The sequence below is a fragment of the Haliotis asinina genome, chromosome 10 (assembly GCF_037392515.1).
Source record: "Haliotis asinina isolate JCU_RB_2024 chromosome 10, JCU_Hal_asi_v2, whole genome shotgun sequence".
NCBI lineage: Eukaryota > Metazoa > Mollusca > Gastropoda > Lepetellida > Haliotidae > Haliotis > Haliotis asinina.
This window is the reverse complement of record NC_090289.1, coordinates 56558061-56580719: the sequence shown is the minus strand read 5'-3', so window position 1 is coordinate 56580719 and position 22659 is coordinate 56558061. Positions and strand designations below refer to the sequence as shown.

Below are 22659 nucleotides of genomic sequence, written 5' to 3'. Positions count from 1 at the left end.
TTGTGTTCTGGTTACGTGCGTGTGCCAAGCTCCATTATAGGGCATGCTTGTAAAGTATTATGTGAAAACATGAGCCAGGAGCGGGAATACTTGAAGTGGGTGATCTGAATAACATACGTTTGATGTCGTTTCCTCGATGGTGATCTACGTTTGTTCAATCTGTCAGTATTGGAAACAGTGTTGGCCCAATACGTCAAAATGATCAGCGTTGTTCGCACCGTGTCAGAACTATTGAAGTTTTGTTTCGCAAACGCTAAAGTGCCGACACATTGTACGCCTACACTATGATTCACATCGGAGAGGCAGACGTTTCAACGTTGAACTATTTATCTCTTGAGGAAGCGCAAGATTATCACATCATCTCGCTGATTACTGGCGACAGACTCATAATCAACGCTTCACTGCACTCGCAATCTCATTGACATATACGTCTAGTAATTCATATGGACAGCACCTTTTACGAGGTACTGAATCTATCTCATATATTCATGGTGTAATATGTATTCTTGATTCCACAGATCAACATTGAAAATTTAATTAACCGAGATAGGTCAAGTCATTTGACCTTGTACCTATGAATGAAAGTCACTTCCTCTTATCGCAAACTGTACACTAGCATTTTAACATTACTTTTATATTCGAGTAGCAGGATTTCACCACGGTGTTTGGAATTAAAATATATGCATGCTGTGATTTTATTGAACCGTCACTTTCATACAGATTTATTACGTCATTGAGTTCGTCTTTGGCAAACATTGAAAATGATAAAAAGAACATATACATTTATATGCCAATACAAGACATTGGCAGGGACCGAGAGATGACAGCAGCGAGAATTCGTCTCAACCGAGTTAGCGACATTGGGGTTCGACTGTTCTAAATGTTCCCTAGCGTCATTGAGAAAAATTACTTAAGGACTTTAAATGTTACCTATTGCAATGTGCGGTTCAGATGCTAGTAGCATTGCCAAACTGGTGCTCATGGTAATGTACCAGCGCGTGTACCTCAACGTCACATGGAAACAATAAAGACGTTCAGTCAAGTCGATGGAACTTTATCCTTCTTCACTTTCTCTGCAAGAAACGTACACCCAAACGTCACGTCGATGTCACCGACTCCTGCATCAACAGGAGCAGCTAGTCAGGATTGTTTAATCGGCATACCCACCACGTGGAGGACCAAATACAGTACACGATCAATATGAATTCTGCAACTTCTTAGAGACGATATTATTTCATGGGGACGATGACTTCATGGAAATGTTTATTAAGGTATTCAACGACTTACCTTAAATCCTTCAAACTGGTATAGACGGTACGGTATATCATCCCTGACCGTGGTCACCAGAGCACTCAGGCCTCGTAAGGAGTTTCCAACAGCATTCATTTTTTGTCCATTACTACGACGAGTGAGGTTCCGAGTATTTATTGTAAAACACAAACCCATTTCTGTAATCCGTGTGGTCAGAGCATCTCCACAGTCTTCCCAATAGTAATCTCCCCATGCACACTTTAACCCCGACCCAACCACCAGTTTCTGCACATCGTCGAGCAGTGCATCGACAACGTCTTCTGCAGTTTCATTCGTTGATGGTATTCCTTCATTTTTCAGAATTTTGTCCAGTAATATTTTCCCAACAAGATGAAATATGCCTGATATTTCAGTCAGGTAGGGCATGGCCATCTGTGTGCGTTTATCCATTTTATCCATAAAATGTTTGTTAAACACATTGAGATCACAGATAGTGACGGCGGGGAAGTCCTCCTCGTCGACGTATCTGACGTTCACACTGGTCACGGTAGGGTAACGGTAGAAATCAGACATCTGGCAGTAGATGACCGTGACAAGTAGAATGGCCATCACCATGACAACGATACACCAGAATATGCTGCAAGGAGAAGATTATCCATTCATTTAAAGACATTATTCAGTTTTCAGACTTCAAAGTTATGTTTTAACAATGAATAAACATTAAACGCAGAGAATAATTAGTTTCGATGTATCTGACAAAACAGGTTCAATTGCGCTTAATATGGCTTTCATAACATTGAAAATTTACATCAACAGAACATCAGTGATGGCACGCTAGAAACGCTGCATCAATATTAAAAGCTCCAGGGTGATTGTGACCATAAGGATGTTTAGTAACCATTTTATAGTTTCGTTTTAGAACATTAATTCAAAATTATGACTCGATGGTGTTCAGCAAAACAGGGGAGGTAGGGTGTCCTAGTAGTTTAAACCATTCGTCTGTCGCGCCAAGTATAGAAAATGTGTTGAGTCATTAATATGGTGTCCCTGGGTCACACTGTACCTGAAATACGTTGCAGTTTAATGCACCTAATTCGGTAGCCATGTATTCCTGGTCGAGCTGAACTTGACACATCAAGTGTCATAACATGGTGTGTGTTAGTATCGTGCAAGACGAATTCTCAGAAACACAGCGGTTATCTACCAGGCCATTGCTCCAGCTTACGCTCTTGCTGGATGCCGCGTGATTCATAAGAGAAGGAATCTGATGTGTAGCAAGCCAGAGGGTCTTGTCACATTTTTAACTCACGAAGAGACGTGGCACTGAGGGAATTAGCCAGCCAACATATTGATCATTTAACTCGAAGTTACGTAGACAAAATGTTAAGTGGGTTAAACCCCAATTTATATCAATAGATGAAATCATTTAAACTCATAATTCAGTAGCCAATATTATATTGACTCACAATTCTCTGAGAAAACAATTCCCTGCACAACATGCATTACGACACCTTTGATACGAGCTTCCACTATTTGTAGCACTCTTGGACACAACTTGCTCAACACTGAAGACATTCGCCTGATAAAATCAAACTTCACTCAATTTGATGTGCTAGCGTTTGGAATTCACGGAAGACAGCAGCATTGCGAAATTGATTTTTTTTTGCTTTTGTTACTAATATGCAGTTTCCATAATTCCATTATATCGCACAAATTCTAACTTACATGAGTCGATGATGCTAGGAAGAACAAGTACAGTTATGGTATTGTAGTATAACATGGCTGGTGGAAGTAACTCCACTGTGGCAAAGTTAGAAAAGCAAATGTTGACCAGAAAATATACATTTTGACCTTATCAGAGGTCTTGTCAACTTGTGAGACTAAAGACACCGTGTGTTTAGGTTTGATGTCTGGTTTGGCTGTATATATAGGATTGTTGAGTGCTGCGTTAGCCCCCTGTACATGGAAGCCAAAGCAAATGTATCTCACTGAAGCTCACTACAGCGAATACATTCCGATAATTCGCCAATTTACATATACCCCGACTGAACAGGTCACAGTTTTACTAATAAAATCCTTTCTAACAAAATTCCCCGGAAGACAAGGAGTAGTGTCCTGACATATGGTAAACATATTGTACTAGTTGCAGCTTAACAAGGCCGCAGTACAGATTTGTAACGTGTGAGCGCCGTGTAATAACTTCAGCATCCGTGGACCAAAGACATCTAAATTTAAGTTATGAAAACTTCCAGATGTAAACGAGAATGTAAAGCTGCATACAAATTAAGTGTAAATACCGACGGAAATAACAGTAAACTTCGCAATATTTGTGCCACATGGCTGTGGTAGTTATGTGTTTTTTTCTGACTGACAACGCTTCATAAATAATAATCATAAAATAATCTAAAACGACCCCTGATGTTTTTCTTCGAAACTTTGGAATTCTATGGCGTAGACTTGCCACATATTCTACACTGGGTTTTCGTGCTTACATTTGTTTCAGATGTATTTGTTTCAGGGTATGTATGACAGACTATTCCTGCCTCAATTCTTCTCTAAGAGACATTACGTTTCTTTGCAAATACGTTCATCGAACTAGAAACATCATCATCTGTAAATGCAGCGAATCTGTATAAGCGCGTTGTCCTCACTGATTTTGTCCCTGTTGCTATACAAGTGTTGTCATGCTGCTATGTTACACACGTGTTGTCACTGCACACGTGTTTTTATGTTGTCACTGAACACGTGTTACCATGTGGTCACTGCCCACATGTTGTCTTGTTGTAACATTACACACGTGTCGTCCGATTCGTGTATTTACAATACAGCAGCACCTGACTTTCATACAAGTGAAGTCGTTCAAAGAGCTCAGGTGAATAAAATCTTCCATACTCATTTACTCTGATTACACCATGTATGAATACGATAAGAGGGACAACTATGTAAACCTTACCATTAGTATGTTAATGATATTAAATTTGTAATGCGATAACAAGGCACATCTGCACGCTTCCACAGTATCCACCAGCTTACCCGTCGCCTGAGAAACGGATGGTTTTATGTCCACTTTTGGTGGAAATTGAAGTTATTGATTTTTTGTGTATTATATGAGTCTGTGCATGATATATATCAACTTCAAGTACATATCTTTATCCCAAGGGTCTTTTCTAAATTTTTATTATGGTTGTATGTCCAAAAACTGAAAAGTTTTTTAGAACCAGACTGGCCTATGTCCACAACCAATCACAGCCATGAATTGGATCATGTGACCTGGCGATAGAACGCTATGTTTCCAAGTCACATGGATTTTCATCATCCTAGTGAAAGCATGGTGTCACGGTGAGTAACAATGATGTTATTTTGACTATATTTGTATGAACAATTGGAAGAAAAGTTCACCTAAACATGTTTTATACATGTGTGCATACGAATTGGCCTTTTTCATCAACTTTACACAAATCCAATATCTGAAATGACATTTTTCAAAACGTTTAAGGAGATAGAACAGTATGAATCCAAACTTTTGTAATTAATATTTTGGCAGAATATTGTGAGTAAAAGCATATTTTAACCTTTTCCTTTTCCCTTTCCAGAGAGACAGATGATTGTGGAATTTTTCAACTACACACCGAAGTCCCTGTAAAGATTTTTGCATACTTCCCATTGACTGACCTTATCACAAAACTGAGTCTTTCTTGCAGAAGATTCAGTGAGATCATCAAGAACACAGGGTTGTTATGGCAAGATATAGACTTTCCCCATCCCCACACTTTCACCACTAGATTTGTGCTTTCTTCTGAAGAAGTCTCGTTATTTTAGATCATTGTGTATTCCCAAATGTGTGTTCACTTGCAGTCCTGGTGTCACAGACTACACATTCATTACAGGGTTGTTGAAGGCACACAATTTGAACAACTTGGATATTTCTTACACCAACATATCCACCTTAGGTTTCCTTGTCAGTCTTCCAAACATCAAGTCACTGAACACCCAGGGCTGTTTGAACTTAATTGACGAGGACTTCATTTTAATTGAAGCTTGTGTGCAGCTCGAAAGGCTTGTTGTCAGTGATGCATCTATTTCATCAGATACATTAATGACAATATTTTCCAAAACGTGTGCATGTTTATGTTTGGAAGCCTCCGGAATAGTGTTTCCAGTAGATGATTGTTATGACTTTTTGTTGATATCACATGGCCAGTTGCTTTTTATGCTTTTCACATTGGAAGATATAGGCAGGCTTGATTTATTTCATAGTCTAGTTGAAAGTCATTACACTAAATGCTCCTTTAGGATAAGCAACAATGTCTAGTGTAGAAAAGGCTGTTACAATATCACGGCAACTGAATACATAGCTGATTCAGAAGAAACTACTGAAGATGATGAAAGAGCTGACCCAACAGTTCATTTTGAAGTAGATAATGAGTGAATCGTCTGAAGAAGAGGTTGACATGGGTAAAAATATGTTGTTGAACTGCTCTGAAATCCAGCATGGTGAGTCAATTCCAGTAGCCGAAACGGTTAAAGCAAAAACAAGTCAAAACCAAAAAGGACTGCAGTGGCACTTGTCGCGTCAAGCGCTCAAGAAACATCAATAGCAATGAAAGGAAATGCATCTTCCAATCTTTCTGGAGTTTAACAGATAATGAGAAGAATCATTTTTATGCCACAACCATAGACCGAAATGATGTCAAAGGAAGGAGAACAAAAAATGAGAATCCAAGAAAACAAAAGTCCCTCTCCTACAACTTCAAAATAAATAAGTCAAAAGTACGGGTTTGCAAAGACTTCTACGTATCAACATTGGATATTTCTAAAAAGAATCCATTACTTCTTTTCAAAGAAATAGCATTCTAAAACTGGCCTTCCTGACTCTGGTGACAATCGCGGTAAGCACAGTACTTCCAAAATACCAAACGAAGCAAGAGAGTCTGCCAGAAGGCATATAAATTCATTCCCTCGTGTTGAATCACACTATTGTAGAGCTTCCACAGGTAGACAGTATTTAGAACAAGATCGTTCAGTCTCAAAGATGTATGGCTTTACTTAGAGGCCTGCTCAGCAGAAGGAACCAAGCCTGTTAAGGAAAGCTATTACCAGGAGATATTTAACATAGATTTCAACATTTTTTTTATCAAGCCCAAAAAAGACAAATGTGACAAATGTGAAGAATATCGCATGCAAGAGAGGTTTGAACTGTCCTTACTGTAAGTGCATGTCTCATTCCCCCATAAGTGTGCACTGATAACTAACTCCTCATCTTCAAAATTCTGTATGTTTCAAGGTTGTATAGTCTATGCCATATTCATAGTTAACAACAGCAGTGAGATTGCAACCTGTGCAGTTATTCACACCTGGTGAAGTAACTGACATAGATTAGATACATACCAGTCTGCAAATTCTGTCATCGGTTCGTAAAACAAGGACCCTCAGGATCCTATGACTATATCACATTCTCCGCTTACCGGAAACATATTATCTATATGTTTAATTCAGTAACAGCTTCTCAGCATACTTTAGTCACTCTACATAAAATGTCTTAAAATGTCTCACTCACAAAGAGGCGATGGGTTAGTGCTTTAAATTGTCGTCACGGCTTATGTTAGTGAACTAAATTAATTCGATATTGGATTCGAAGATCGGCTCAGTGAATACAGAAATCCTGGTGTTCGATTTGGGAAAATACATTAATAAGACGTAAGATGTTACGCATATAACGTCACGTTTTACGTTTTGACTACAGCGATATTGATTTTGTTCTGTACCAAATGGATACCAGCTCGCGGTATATCCTGGCCTGACACTAAAGATACCAATACGCTGACGGCTGGTTACTGTCGATATGAATTGTATGCATATGAAAACAAATCAGATATCATGTTTCACAATATACTGAGGAGAAACTGAATTGATAGTTGCTACAAATAGTTTTAATAATGTTCAGTTCATGAATTTAGGAACTGCTTTTCTTTGAAATATAAACCGAAACAGGAAGGTGAAATAGTTCTCTCCTGTGCGGGCTTAATCTGTATAATTTGAAACAAGATCTGGGATACCAGACGGTGAATCAGCCATCTTTACAGATGTTCGGGATTGGATATAACAATCCTCCTGCCCTAACGCATATGTCGCTACAACAAAGTGAACATACATTTCTATCAGTTGTGACTATTTTCACAGGACCGGATAGTGTCAGGCAGTCATTTCCAGCGCATAATGCCATATTCTGATACTCTTAATGTACTGAGGCCAGGGTTGTGTATCAGAGTGAATATTGTATCCCATATCCCTTTGATATCACATGAGCAAAGCACTTTGTACTGACATTCAGTATAGTACGTTCTTTGTACTAATTCATATTGGTGTGTGGTCCTAAGACAGTGTTTCCTATCTTGAATGTAAATTTCCGTTTGGTGAGATCCAATTTCCATTAGACTGAGCTGAAACTCCCGATGACTCTGAATTCAGTTGTCTGTCGTTGACTGAATGCGACTCTTGCTGCTCTTTGTTAGGAACCCGTTGCCCATTGTGACCTTTGCTTCTTATGGAGAACCATTGATCCACTGAGATTCCTGTTGCTCCTTGTGAAGAACTGGTGGCGTATCGTGACTCCTGTGATCGTGTTGCTCCTTATGGGGAACCTTTGAACCCTGATGACACTTGTTGGCCTTTATGGGGAACCACCGACTCACTGTGACTCCTGTTGCTTATTGTTGAGATCCACTGGCATACTCTGACTCTTGTTGCTTCTTGTTGAGGATCAGCGGCCATTGTGACTTTACTCCTTGTGAAAAAAAAATTGACCCACCAAGGCTCCTGTTGCTCCTTCTGGAAAACGGTTGACAACCTGTAAATCCTGTTGTTCATTGTGGAAAACCCTTGACCCACTGTCAATACCGTTGCACCTTGTAGGGAATCGATCACCCATTGTGGCTCCTTTCGTTCCTTGTGGAAAGCCGTGCACCCACTGCACTGTGACTTCTGTTGCTCTTTGTGGAGAACCGTTGATGGATCAATGTTGAACCCAGTTAGCATTATGTTGACAACTTGTGAACCATTTGACTCACTTTGACCAGTGGTGAGTCAGCCAACGCATTCTCACTACAGTTCTGTTTCCCTTTGATTCAGACTGACCCTCGTCGACAATACTGACACCTGTTATGTCATGTTGACCCCTGTTGTTCTGCAATACGCCATTATAGTAGGCCTGGCGTTTGTTGCCGCTATTTGCTAACTCGTGTTAACTGACAAGCTGGCCCCTGTGGACTCCTGTTGATTCTGGGTGACTCATTCTGTTATTGCTGTCACCCTTTACTCACACAGCTGTAGTTGAATATTGTAGTCATTTCCATGCGCCGTTTAATCATTTAATGTAGTCAGATATGACAATGTATTTAACTTCTTTATTCTGCTGACCTTTCCAGAAATTATCTTTGGAAATAAACCCATCAATATCTGTCATTATATATCATCTAGCAAGGGTTATGAGTGTGATACCTGAGCACGTTAATACTGATCAACTATACATCGGTGTCTACACTGGTATGTGGCATGTAGTTCGATCATGCGACCTTTAGTTCAGCATTAGTCAGATGCTACTTGTTGTCATTGACCTAGACAGATACCGGATATTCTCAAGAAGTTAAGTTATATCAGTGTCTTGGTTTTTCATTTACCACAAACGTTAATATTTATTGATTTAATTGGATAAAGTAGTGTTACGCTGTATGTGTGTGCTACCGTGTGTAAGCGTGTGTGCTTATGCATCGTTTCACGTAGCGCTCCCTAATAGCCAAGAGACCTCTAAATAAAGCCTTCTGGGCCAGACAGCCATATGAATGACTTTGGTAGCAACAGGTCACACCGATGGGGTAGGGTAAATTCGCCAACATCCAAATCACCGAGTCTAACCAACCAACGCATGAAGTCGTCGTGACGAACAGCAGTTGGCTGTGGAGCTAATTCCCCTTCGGTTCAGCTTCAACGAGTCCTGTAGTAAGTATAGGGATACAAGGCTGCATTCCAAACCCTATATTAACCATCCCAAGTGAATTGACAGTAAATAAGGTTAGATGTGTTCGGCACCCGCATGGTTTGATCCATGATGGAACAAAGCTCGAATCGTCTTTCAACGCTAAACCATACGGCGAGATATTGTGACGTCAAGGAACATGTTGAAGTACAGTAACAAGTAAATGAACCAATTCACCTGATCCAGAATAGTCTTAGAATTGTAAGTGCTATAAGATTGTGCTAGACGATGTTCCTAATACTACTTTGTTTTGGAATCAATATGTACTGCCCTGATCGGTTCTGCTTTAGTTCTAGAGATCCTAATCACGATACTGGGCTGGACGATGATGCAACAAGTCATGTCATAGTTTCCTTCTACGGGCTGAGAGACTTCTTATCTCCATGAACTTCCATTTACAGAAAAACCCCCAGGAACACAGTTTTTCCTTCAATGCAATTACAGTTGGGACGTTATTGAAATTTACACAGTGGTTCCTATATTTACACGGAACGTTTGACATGTTGATTTCAAGAGACATTTGAAAGTCTTTCCGATCTCGACATTTTGATTATATCGCCAAAATCACCTCTAGGCCCAATCTATATGCAGTTGGTGCAACCTTCCCGTGCAGATACAGGGTTGAAATAGGTCACCATTGCGCTGAAGGTGGAAAAGGCGATGTCAAAGTTGTACTGGTGTAGGTAACATCGTGAGAAATATAACATGTAAAGTCCAAGTGGACACTTAAATGCAGGTAAACCCGGTCGTATTGTTCCTTCAACAATTCCCAAAATTGTCAGTGGATACACATTTGTTTATCTGTCCTGCAAAAATACTTGTATCACAATCTAAATAAATAACTGTAATCGGTTTGTCTCGATTAACGTGACACGTATTCCCTTAGGCTAAAAAAACGACCTTTGGTGTGAACTGTATAAATGGTTGAGGCAAAACCGGAGACGACACTAGGTGTCTGTGAAATGAAATAGCACGCCCTGTTCTACCGAAGGCATAAGTTACACTTTACAAAGAAAAGCAACGTCTGTGTTGTCTTGAACCAGTTGCTGTTTTGATTGTGGAAACAAGGGTGATATAGATCCAACAGCAGGTGCATGATACAGTGCTACTGACATGCGAAACCAGTCGCAGATTAACGTTGTTGAAAATTAAATGGAAATTACAGTTTCAACATAAAACTTACCTTTGAAGTTTGAATAAATGAGATTATGATGAAACTTGGAGAATTCGGCAATCAAACATCATGGCGAGATAGCAATATTATATGCCGTTACCCTAAGATGAAAGTATGTTCAGGACATATCTAGAGAGTTTTATGCTGATTATGTTACGTTTGAAATACATTATTGCTTGCAGGAATTTGCTGTGTTTTTGCATCACACGGTGCGTTCCTGTAGGCACTAAATATTTGAATTCAATACAGGAATAGTAGGCTTGGTGTACGGTAGTCTTGTGTTGGCTCAGAACCTTTCATCCAACCTTCGCTCCATCGATGGAGTTTCTACACCAGACATGGGTCACAATCGTTACTAAATCAGGGAACTGTCACATTCAGGAATTAATGAAGACACGCACTGATTAGTGCAGAACGGATGAACAACCTATGAATATATTTGTACTATGTATCACTTTTGGGAAGGCACTGGATGGATAATGAATGATTTGTTTTGTTTTGTAGAGCAAAATAGAAACAAAGCCGAAAGGTCCATTAGGCTAAATTTAGCAAATATCTCCTAGGTTAGGTTATTGTGGTTGTTTCAATGTGAGGGTTGAGAGTAGGAAACAATGTTCCATGATGAAAGTAGTGATTATCATCATCTTCATGACATCATAAAACATTCGACGAATCATGTCTTCATGTGAAGCCCTAACAAAAGATGTGGAACACATTAAGCAATTGCGTTCATCACACTCATCGGCAGGGAACTGGGTAAGATGCATCTGTGCCACATTTACACTATGGTCTTGAGAGAAATACTTCCTATGAACACTTTACTCAATCATTGGATTTTATCCAGTCCATTCCAGGACCCCACTGGCTCTTGACTAACTAGATATTCGTGTATATAATCTCCAGCAATTACTTCCGATCACTTCCCATGCATATCTACTGAGACCAAGCAGGTTAACCACTTAATGGCTTAGTTTGACTGCAGGTCATTGTGTGAGCTACTAAATAGCCTTTAGCATCGTAATGGTCTCCAGTCCCACAAGACTGCCCTGTCACAAACATTTGGTCTGTGTCCCTAGGGGTAATGCTAATTAGAGGAAACGTTTTCCTTATCAAATAACACGTAATCTCATCACGCAGACTGCAGCGTTGCTGTTCTAATGGGATGCATGGGTCAAGACGTCAGATACCTAATATGGCAGAAACAAAACCAGACATGTTCCATTATTATCATGCAGGGTCTCCATGATCTAAAAAACTGACCACACGGTGCCAGTTAGTGTAGCCTAAAATGGTCCTGCCACTCCGGTGACATGACGATTTCTATATTTGAACTAGCTAAAAACATTTTTTGAATAACAGATAAATATATTGAGAAGCATTACACTCTTCTGTGGCTTCAAAGGACAAGTAGACCAAATGAGAGGACGATCTGAGCACTGGCGGCTGGAGTTGCTGTTGTTTGGCAGTATTATATCCAGACAAAATATACTCCTTGTATAGGACTTTCAGTGACAGAACCTTTGTCAAGCGCAGGATGGAATACATGTGACAACATGATAACAGATCGTTTGTGACATCAAAACCAGTATGGCTCTAACGTGATATGCCCGAACAAAATGGAATTAACAAATACGATATCCATGTGAACAGCGATAACATGGACTGGACAAATATTTATTTTCATCAACGAAGAAATATAGAAAGCAAGAAATATAGGAAGCAACAAGTAGATTGTTGGTGAAGTTTCGGAGAAAAGATTGCCAGAGTGACAGATGACGATAGAAACGGTATCTTATGTTCATACAGATTTTTAGGACATAATGAAAATAATGGTAAATGATAATCATTACGTATGTATTTAGTAAACATTACAAATAGATCTACTGACAGTGTTTCATTAATTCAGTGGAATAGCCTTCAATGCAATGGATGTTACAAGGCATCCAGACACAGTTATTGGATTCAACCGTCAACAAAGCCATATCGATGTAATTACAAAATAAAGTATATTGGGATTCTTTCTCAGCAATTATCTGCCAGCGTCAATATATCGCGTTCGTCTAACGTCAAAGCCCCAACGCAGCCATGGTCACAAGAAAGGCCAGATGATACCATTTATTTAGAAGATTTGTTACCACTCCTTCAGGAACCACTAGGACTGCGCACAGTATGAACAAAACCATACTCTGTGTCGTTGAAAGAAATCAAACGACTCACGCAAAGTGTTTTGATAGATGCCTCTACAGACAGACAGAGCTCAGAGTATCGACTAGAAAGTATATTTCTTCATATTGCTTTGAAAGTTTGGACAGCTCAGAGCCTCCGACACCAAGAGATCGATTTAAATCGGGTCGACTGTACTTGAATTTGAGAAATGCAAACAGGGGAGTTGGAGGTTTTAAGGTTTAGGTGACCAATTTCCCCCATGGCACAGACTATTTCAGGAACGACTAGCAGTTCCTTTCCCTTCAAGAACACTATTCCATCCAATACCGTGGGGTGCCTCCCGCCCACTGAGATCACAGACATGCTTCATTTTGCTCTCAAAACATCCAGAAGCTAGGGGAGAAATGCACAAATTGAAAAGAAGCACAAACAAACATAGACGAAACTCACTGTGCCACCAGTTGCTATCCAAAGTTTGTGGTTGATCCCACGAGCAAGGTCAGTTAATATGACCATTATATGTAGGCAAGCGTGTAACTTATGTTAACTCCCATGAGGAATGTGCCATAAAAACCTATCAGGGATATATCAGTATCATTTACTTGGCTGTAAACCCTGAACTGAATGCACATTGACTTCTTTACCGGATATGCGAGGCATGTGTCATTATAACCGTAGATATAGACATACATTGACAGTAGCTGGTGACCTCTCCTAAATGAACACTATCGAGCCAGCTGTTATTCATTTCCCGACTATTGTTAGTACGTCTAGTGCTTAGGTTGCCAATCGAGAAGAGAATTACATTTTAGGAATTACGAAATTTCTTAAAACATCACATCATTTGAACAGTATCTTCATGCGACATGAAAAGTAGAGTATGTTTATAATGAAGGACCTGCAAAATGAAATATGTATTTGTACTTACAGATAATGCACTGTTGGCCAAAAGAAGTGACGCAGTTTCACATGCTGTATCATCCCGAATGAAATTTATTGTTTTCATTGTGTGTGTATATTGTGTTAGAACAGCAGCATAGTTTTTCTGCTCTAAAATTTGCATGGGGGCTAGGGTACTCAGGGGTTATCGGGCACATTTTTAACAAACGTGTTATCTTTCCTGGTAAATTCATATGAATTCTCACTAGTAAGATTTGTATATTGTAACCTTATGGTGGTAAATTTTATCAATCCATTTAAGCATAAGAAATCGATCTGCCATGATGTTGATGGTTCACCCATCATTCTAACCACGGTCATTCCCACCCTGCGCCATTGTTAGATGGAACCATCTGGGCAATGGACTTTATGAACGATTCTGACGAAATCAGAATTTTTTAAATTTCAGTATCATTGCATGGTCTGCCAGTAATGAATTGGGACGAAATTGTAACATTCCTTGTTGCATTTTAGGTTGTGTAATCAGTAGGGTTCTTCCAACTTTTACATGATATTGGTAGATGAGAACCTTGGGGACCTCCAGTGCTCTGTACCCTATTGGGCGTACTTTTAATCATTCGTGCACATACAAGTATTGTTCAAGTAATCTACACAGAAGAAAATAAGGAAAACGTAGACATTTAAGGTAGTTAGTTTCCAAAATTTAACACCTATTTTGCTAACTGTCTCAAAGCTATTTCACACGTGAACAAATCTCCAGAGCTCGACCGAGGTGTACTAAGTCCCAAATAACTACTCTATCCTTGCATACTACTGTCTCTCCTGCAGCTCAGCAATAAATGTATTTGTAAAACTTTGACAATCTGGACCCCACTAAGATTCATGGGGGTTAACTGTAGTTTTGCTGTATTGGTATATGTTTCATTTACTGTACCTAGTGATGCCGTCTGGTGACCTACAAGTCACAGTGCCTTACAACATATCTCTTGACGGTCTAACAGGTAGCTATAGAGGACTACAAATCTTGAAAAAATGTCTTGGGCATAACTGTGTTCAGTGACAGTTTAACAACACGCGTGTATCATGGGTTGTTTCAATTTAGTTTGGGCTATCTCGCATGTGTGGGTAAGCCTTTATGTGCATTGACGTTGTAAGTGTTGTTTTCATGCAGCTGCGATATCTAGTTCTATATATACTCGGATATTGTTCATTTATCCATTGTCCTTACGTGTTGTACATACTTGGTCGTATTATCTATTTGCGCTTTTTAAACAGCACTTCATTTATCGCAATTTAGTCTTTAGTAACATTTAGAAATTAGTTTGCTTCCCGTGTTTACTGTTCCGTGAACGTCCCTTGGGCATGCAGAGTCCTCACAACCTGGTGCAGTTTGCGTTCTCTGGCGACCGTGAAAGCTTTGACACTTTCAAGCTTAATGACCACAAGTAACGGTGCACCTTCCTGGGTCCTACTATTACTGAGTTTGCTTGGTGTTTAAGTGGTGAATTTGTTCCTCTTGTGTTACTGAGTCGAACACATTTCCAGTACATATATGCATAAGCAGATGTCCCTGAAATGCTTAATTTGTCAAGTATATTTGTATTGTCGGGTCGAGTCGGGTACGCGTAGGTTGTTGGGAATGAAATATCCTTTTTTAGTCGGAGCGATTGCAGTCCTCAAGACTATTTTTATTTAGGCGTGTTAGTCAAATCTAAAATATCTATAAAAATGAAATCCATCATATCTTATAAACCTTCTCACTGACAATTTGCAAACCAAAGCCGATGTACACATACGTCGCTCTAAAGAGAGTTTAGTTAACTCGGATGTGGCGAGTCGTCACAGGTGCATGCAGTTTGTATAGTCTCTCGCCAGGAGATGATTTGCGACATTCGTTTGATGTTGTCGCATACATGCTGAAATTGTATATCTGCACATGATGTGTTGACCACCTGCAGACCATGGACGTGTCAGCTTTGTCCACGTTTTGCTTTGGTTCCGGTTACATGCTAAAACTATAACTGTGTTTTTTTGTTTGTTTGTTTTTTCATTTTGTTTTTGAAATGTTTCCTAGGGATACGTTATACTTAAGCGATGACACATCTTTTGATATTTTAATGCACACCTTCCCAGAAATGTGTCTGTAATGAGACGAGCACAATAACGCATTTCGTCTGAGTGCATCCGACTACAACAAGTACGTGTGTGTTATCAATAGCTAAATAATGTTTGCCCGAAGATATAAATACTGATAGATATCAAAACATTGGCTCTTTTGATATCCGAGTTATAACGTGTTCTAAATTCCTCCGAGGCAGTCATTCGCTAGAAAACAGCAATTTTTACCGACATATTTTCGAAAATGCACTCAAAGTTCGATGGTGGCATACACGTGCTGAACGTTATTTCTAGTATTCTTCGTAGGGTAACGTACATAGTTCCTTAGTGAGACTGACTTTGGTAAGTCCATATGAATGTCCTTGTAGCATTGCCGTATGTCAAGATCTGTTCTGGTATACAAATCGATTTATTTTGCTTCCAGGGGCATAATGCTAAACAGACCTGGATATTATTCTGTTTACAACTGCAAGCTGTTAATACTGGCGTTCATTATCCGGGGTATGGGAGTTTCACGCCCTGTCACCTACGACAGCGTCTGGTTCGTGGTTCGTCACAATTACCAACCAATTTACGTTGACGCTGAAGTTAAGCGAACACCAAGCGCTCTGTCTTCGTGTTGCATCTAGTTGAAGTAATCCTGGCACAAAACCCACAATGCTTACCCTAAACAGCTGTATAACATGGTGCTGATCTTATGCACAGAAGTCTTTTAACTGAGACAGTCTCAGGGTTGATGATAATTCTATTTGAAGGTAAGACTATGTCAGGTTAAAAGGGGCTTGAAACTCATAAAGCCCAGTGTTTTGAGATTTCTAGTTTTGCTACGCAACTGCAGAGTGTAAGTTGTTTGGGATACACGGCTTAGTTTAGCGTGGGTCACACATATTATGGAAACGGCCAGTTCTATTTTGGTCGTATCTGTAGCAATCTATTACGAGGCTCAGTGGGTTAATATCAAAAGTAACACAATATCCTATACCTAAGTTTTAAATATATATTTTCTTCATATATTCTTTCGATGCCACCCAATATCCTGAAGCATGGCTTCCAGTGATTTAATGGAATCATCCATCTGTAAGCAATGCCATAGTAACCTGATAAAATAAATAAAGGAGGGCGGAAGAGGATTGTTCGCAAACGCACTTTCTCCAAACATTAACAATCAATATTCACGGCTAAATGAGACAAACACAAACGTTATGCAAGAAAGCCATCACGATCGTGAAATCTCTAATGCTCATTGTTCATTTAAGATATACTACTCGAGAAGGAGTCTGTCCTCCACATTACAACACAGTTACTGAGCATGTAATCGAACTCTTGATTGAGTAATCTCAGCAAGAAGGCGATTCCTAGTTTATCATAATTACATGGCTGTCCGTTGATTTGCCTGATATATATCCATGCCGTTTGGCTGGAGACAGTAATGATAGGGACGACACTATTAATATCGATGTATTCCTGATGAAGACAGTTGTTAAGCTGGATGAAATCGTTCAATTTAAGCCTTGTGGGTATGGGGCACGGCAGAATGTATTGAACAAATTTAGGTATAGCTTCTCGTTTTCAATTACACCTGCTGTGGTCGTTTCTGTGACGAGAAAACGATTACAAAAGGGAAAGCTAGTGAAAATGAACGTGATTCACTGTGGCACAGTAGAAGATTGAAGGCTTAGAACCTCGGCTCATTGCACGATTTGTAGGGGCACAGATCTCATGCATGAACAAGGACGAAATTTAATCATTTTCCCTGGTAATCTTGTTGAGTGAAGTAAACGGTGATGCGTTCAGCTGTTACTATCAGGCTGCTAGTTCCGCGTACTACTGTGAGTAGCGACACACATGCTATAGGCTACGAAACGCTATGAATTATGTAAGCCGATACCAGATTGACCACGTTAAGAATGACCGTTCATTTCCCGATTGTCCTAACCAGCCTGAGCATGACTATCCCTTACGTTGGCTAACGTTGTTGTTTCTTACATTTTAGGTTCTTTTTGGGACAGTGGGTGGGTTGTACGATATGGAACAGTCTGCCTAATATTCGTCAAGAAAATGTTAATTTAATATATTCAAAGATTTTATTTCTGTAAAGTGAAGAAGCGTATCAAAATATCTGCATTTATCTGCAAACTCAGATTAGGTATCAGTTTATGTGATATGACGTAGCAGATATATAACACGGCATTGGTGCATTTAGAAACAGATTTCTGTGTGCGATCCATGCATATTTACAAGGTGCATTGCTGTTCTGCCAAGAGAGCGGAATGCCTGGTTAGTTATCTCGAAACGTTCGTATCCCCACGAACCTCTTATGCCCATTCGTAACACATTGGCAACGATAGAAATGAAGAATTCTTAGGGCTAAGAACGTTTTGAGAATAAGGGCCCTGATTCCGAAAACGTCACACCAAAATGCTTTGGAAGATAGTGAAAATTCTTAATGTGCCCACCCCCAGGGCATTAAGGTAAAGATCATGGGATAGTCGGCGTGTGCATCAGTCATACTGTGCCCGACGTGAGTGTCCATGTTTTGAGAATCACTGAAGCTAGCTCTTGATAAAGGGACATTGAACAAAGGTACATTGAACAAAGGTACATTGAACAAAGGTACACCTGCACACATGTGCGTGCATCTCTTTCACGTCTCCGTTTTTCTTTGGATCGTAGTTAGTCGGCAAGACGCCCACGTCACAATATAAATTTAATTACGATAAAACTGCCACACAGTCTGTTAATCTACTGGACACCGATAAAAGCTGATCTGTCGGTGATAATTGAAGGAGTTAAGGTTCCAGAATTCGTTGGTGCAAGGTTGGTATAAATAGTACTCAAGGTTAACGTTGACGTGGTGTTTACGGCTTGGAAGTGTCTACCCTTTATCGGGGTGCTAATCTAATTATTGCGTCACCTATGCTAGGACAACGCCTCGCTCAACAGCAGCCAACTGTGCTGTTTATTGCGGGTAACACAAGTTGACATTTAAATCATTACGAACGCTGACTGCACTGACACAGACATAACCAACTGTGAATGAAGGATTTAGTTTATACCAAAGAACACCCCATCTCACATATTATGAACTAGATTGTTACGAGAGTGTATTCTCTGTAATTTCTATTATTACTGATTAAGAAATAGTTATTGTTGGGTCACAATGTTTCGAGTTTTGAGTGATAGTTATTATGGGTCACATTTAGTATCACAGTTATACGCACCCACGCACCCACGCACCCACGCACCCACGCACCCACGCACCCACGCAATAAATTTTAGAAGTAGGGAATACAAGGACAAACTGAACATCCGTGACAGAACTGATCTTTAGCAACCCATGCTTGTAAGCTAAAAGGGACAAACGGCATCGGGTGGACAGTCTCGGCGACTTGTTTGACACGTGTCACTGTGAGTGTTACGTTTCGATACAGATTCTTGCCAATCAGGAGTGTAACACGATGTACAAATCGGGGATGTACAAAAAAATACTGAATGCGACAAAGAAAACAACATGATTAACATAACTGGCGAGGCAACAAAAAAGGCAACAAGTAGAATGGCGAAGTGAGTATGTATGCTTTATGCCTCCTTTAGCAATATTCCAGGAGTATCAGGTGACACGGAAAGTAGGAGTCACAATTTGCACCAGTGTGGTGAAGAAACCTGGACCTCAGCGTCACAAGCGTACGCTTGAACCATTAGACCAAGATATGGGGAGATGTTTGTGTGGTTGATCGAGTTTGGTGGGAGTCCTACCGCCCACGACAGGGGCAGATGCTTGTATAGTTGACTGAGTTCGGCGGGAGTGCATCATAAGAGGGTAGAACTAAATATCTTTAATTCCTGTTATATGGGCAATTGGCGTTAGATATGAATGGCTTCGGCAGGTTAACCGTTAACAACCACAGTCCAGAATATGTCTTTTATAAATTGAACTGTGATTGTGGACAGGCCAACATCGACTAGACCCAACAAACCCTGGGCGAAAGAACGTCAGTCTTCCATTACCAAACCCGACAGCAAATCAGTCACCTCGGATCACATTAAAACAGAAACAACAATCAAACGAGCTTCACCAAACGCAAATTCACAGAAGCCATGCACATCAAACGCCAATAGCCCAGCATCACGTGCTATATTTACACTGTTAAAACACAGGCAATCACCTTCCATGCGTTAATCAGTGCCAGTGTCTGTTTATGAATATCATGTTCCGGCAACCTTTCACATTTTAAATGATGATTTCAGCTTCAGCTGTTATGTTTCCTAACAATCGCGCCTCTTCCATTGATAGTTCCGTGAATGGAAAAAAAACGACGTTTGAAATAGCCCCACCTGTATCATATCGAGATACAGATAATCATAAGTAACCAGACTGGCAAGTTACTGGAACCTGCTGTGGGTGGCTATGATAATAGTTATTTCTGGGGTCCATGGGGACTTACAGTACCTTTGTTGACTGCATTGGCCCTACCAGGATTTATACCCTCCCTCCAACCGATGACAACTTTGGGACAGTTATACCATAAAACCGCATAAATGTTACGTATTAAAACTTTGGTATGTTGAAACGTAGATTTTGGGGCTTAAGTAGTCCCGCACGAGGACAATAACTTTACAGTACTTTATCCCCTCTTAACAATACGACCCGTGAAGGTCCCGGGGTAGAATAGGCCTTCAGCAACCCATGCTTGCCATAAAAGGTGACTATGCTTGTCGTAAGAGGCGACTAACGGGATCGGGTGGTCAGACTAGCTGACTTGGTTGACACATGTCATCGGTTCCCAATTGCGCAGATCGATGCTCATGTTGTTGATCACTGGATTGTCTGGTCCAGACTCGATTATTTACAGACCGTCGCCATATAGCTGTAATATTGCTAAGTGTGACGTAAAACTAAACTCACTCACTCACTCTTAACAATACAGCCACTGACAATCTCAGTTGATAATCTCCAATACCAATAACAAAATACTAACCCATTCACAAAACATATTTTAAAAATATGCAAAAAATGTATTCCTTTCTAAATTCAATAATAACACGGTATCTTACACTATGAAAACGATAGTTGAAGCAATTATTCCTGAGAATACATTGAGCTTCAAACCTGACATTCATGATTAGGTGCTCAGGATTACCATGCAACAAAACTCTTTTGATCATATCCGATAATGTTATCATATTGCCAACTATACAACTAACAGAAATTGCATGGTCTGTTGAGAATAATATTCTGTCGATGTTATTCTCTCACACACTTACGACTTGTAGGGAGCACTTTCATCTAGCATTAAACCACTGCTAATGTATTCACCTCTTTTCGCGTTCAGAAGGAGAGTAGCTTTCAGAGTAATAATCATAAAAAATATCGTTACGTTTTCATTAAGCTTTCATTTGGGGTGTGGGTGAATACTTCTTTACCCCCCCCATCGACAACTTTACAGTTATCAGCAAGTACAAATGTTTAAAGTTTGAACATATAAAGTGATGAAGAATATCACTAAACAACATATTCAATGTTGCCATCTGACATTTCAGATAATATCCGAATGCGCCGAAGAGGATTATTATTTTTGTAAGTATGATAAAACTCAAGTTGTTAGAAACTGTTCTAAAAGAGGCCCAGACAGGAAATAAACGGCATCACAAACCCCTTGTCATGTATGTACAAAATGGAACTTTCAAGCAGATCTTGAATGTATAATGATGCCACTAAGATCTTTCTCGTTTTTTTCAAATAAATTTGGTATGAGCATTTTCCAAAGATGACATGTTGGAACTAACAATCAAAGGAAGTGGCCATTGAAATTACTACCAACTGGACATGATGGGACTCATCCAAATAATATTACTCTGTTGAGGGATTCCCATCGTCATCCGTCATTGAACACATAAGTGGATATTTCACGTCTCATAAAGAAAACAACCCATTATAAGTCAACGTTACAGTAATATGTTACTGGCTTTTAGTCTTGTATACTATGGAAACATTAATCAATTAATGCCAAATAGAATTTCTAAGGCGGCAGATAGCGGTTCCTGCAATGGCTTCAGTGGAATGCTGACTCACAGACGCAGATGCCACAAAATTCTATATCTGCAACACAGGCTGGCGCGGAAATCAAAAGGCAAACCAATTTGAGAAGTGCTGTACAGAAAACATTGTCCGACAGTGTGGAGAGGTTGTGAAATAATAAGAGCCAATTTCGAGTTGAACGCTTGACGTATGAATGTACTGTTTTCAAATAATATAAACATTGACTCAGCCAACCAACCTGAACACCCGTCTGGAACACATCTGTTTTCGAAAAATGTGGATTGTATCAGTATTTACATGTCCATTGTTGTGATAGGAGGCTTTGTTCAAACCAACTGTTGATTTGTGTCGACGTGGCGTGTCGATATTGCATGGACCTTTCTTTTTGAAGAGAGGATGGCCCTTTTACCCTCGATGCTTAGGTTCAGAAATTGGAGTTGTGTTTGTCACAGTCAGAGTTAGGAAGGTGTTTCAGGTCTATCCTCCATGAAGCCCCATGTTCGAATGTCCAAAGCAGGTGTCGCCGCTGTCGTTGTAAACAACCTTCTAAGAATCAACAAGCACCGGATGATGGTCTCTTTCAAACGAATCATTATCCACATCAGTTGTACTTAGTCAATGTCACAGAGGACGTGTAGGTGAGTGATTCGATCCGGATGTTATTATTCCCGAGTCAGTGAGGATGTCGCGAAGACATTAACACGTTGATATATGACAATCACGTAACGTAGATAATATTTTACGCCTCATTAGTGTGTCTAAGGTCATGACCACCGAACTTCCGGTACATTGACAAACCACTGATAGCTGTAACGTTGAGCTCCTAGGTTCGTGCAGTTCCGACATCCACAAGGACAGGAAACCTTTCTAGTAATCTATTAAACACATAGACTTTGGTGTAAATGCCGAAATTACAGTGACGAATCAAAGGTTCCTACAATTAAATATATGGCACAGCCTTTGTATTAGGTCCGGGAG

General features: G+C 39.9%; 1 protein-coding gene across 3 annotated transcripts in view; it reads right to left on the bottom strand.

The window, feature by feature from the left end:
• The window catches only part of LOC137298958 (acid-sensing ion channel 5-like), a 90577-nt gene that overhangs the window by 22157 nt on the left and 45761 nt on the right, over positions 1-22659 (bottom strand). For all 3 annotated transcript variants that reach the window (XM_067831356.1, XM_067831354.1, XM_067831355.1), the window contains exon 3: positions 1288-1888. In XM_067831356.1, coding sequence (XP_067687457.1) covers positions 1288-1888 — 601 coding nt within the window. The remainder of the gene's footprint in view (positions 1-1287; positions 1889-22659) is intronic.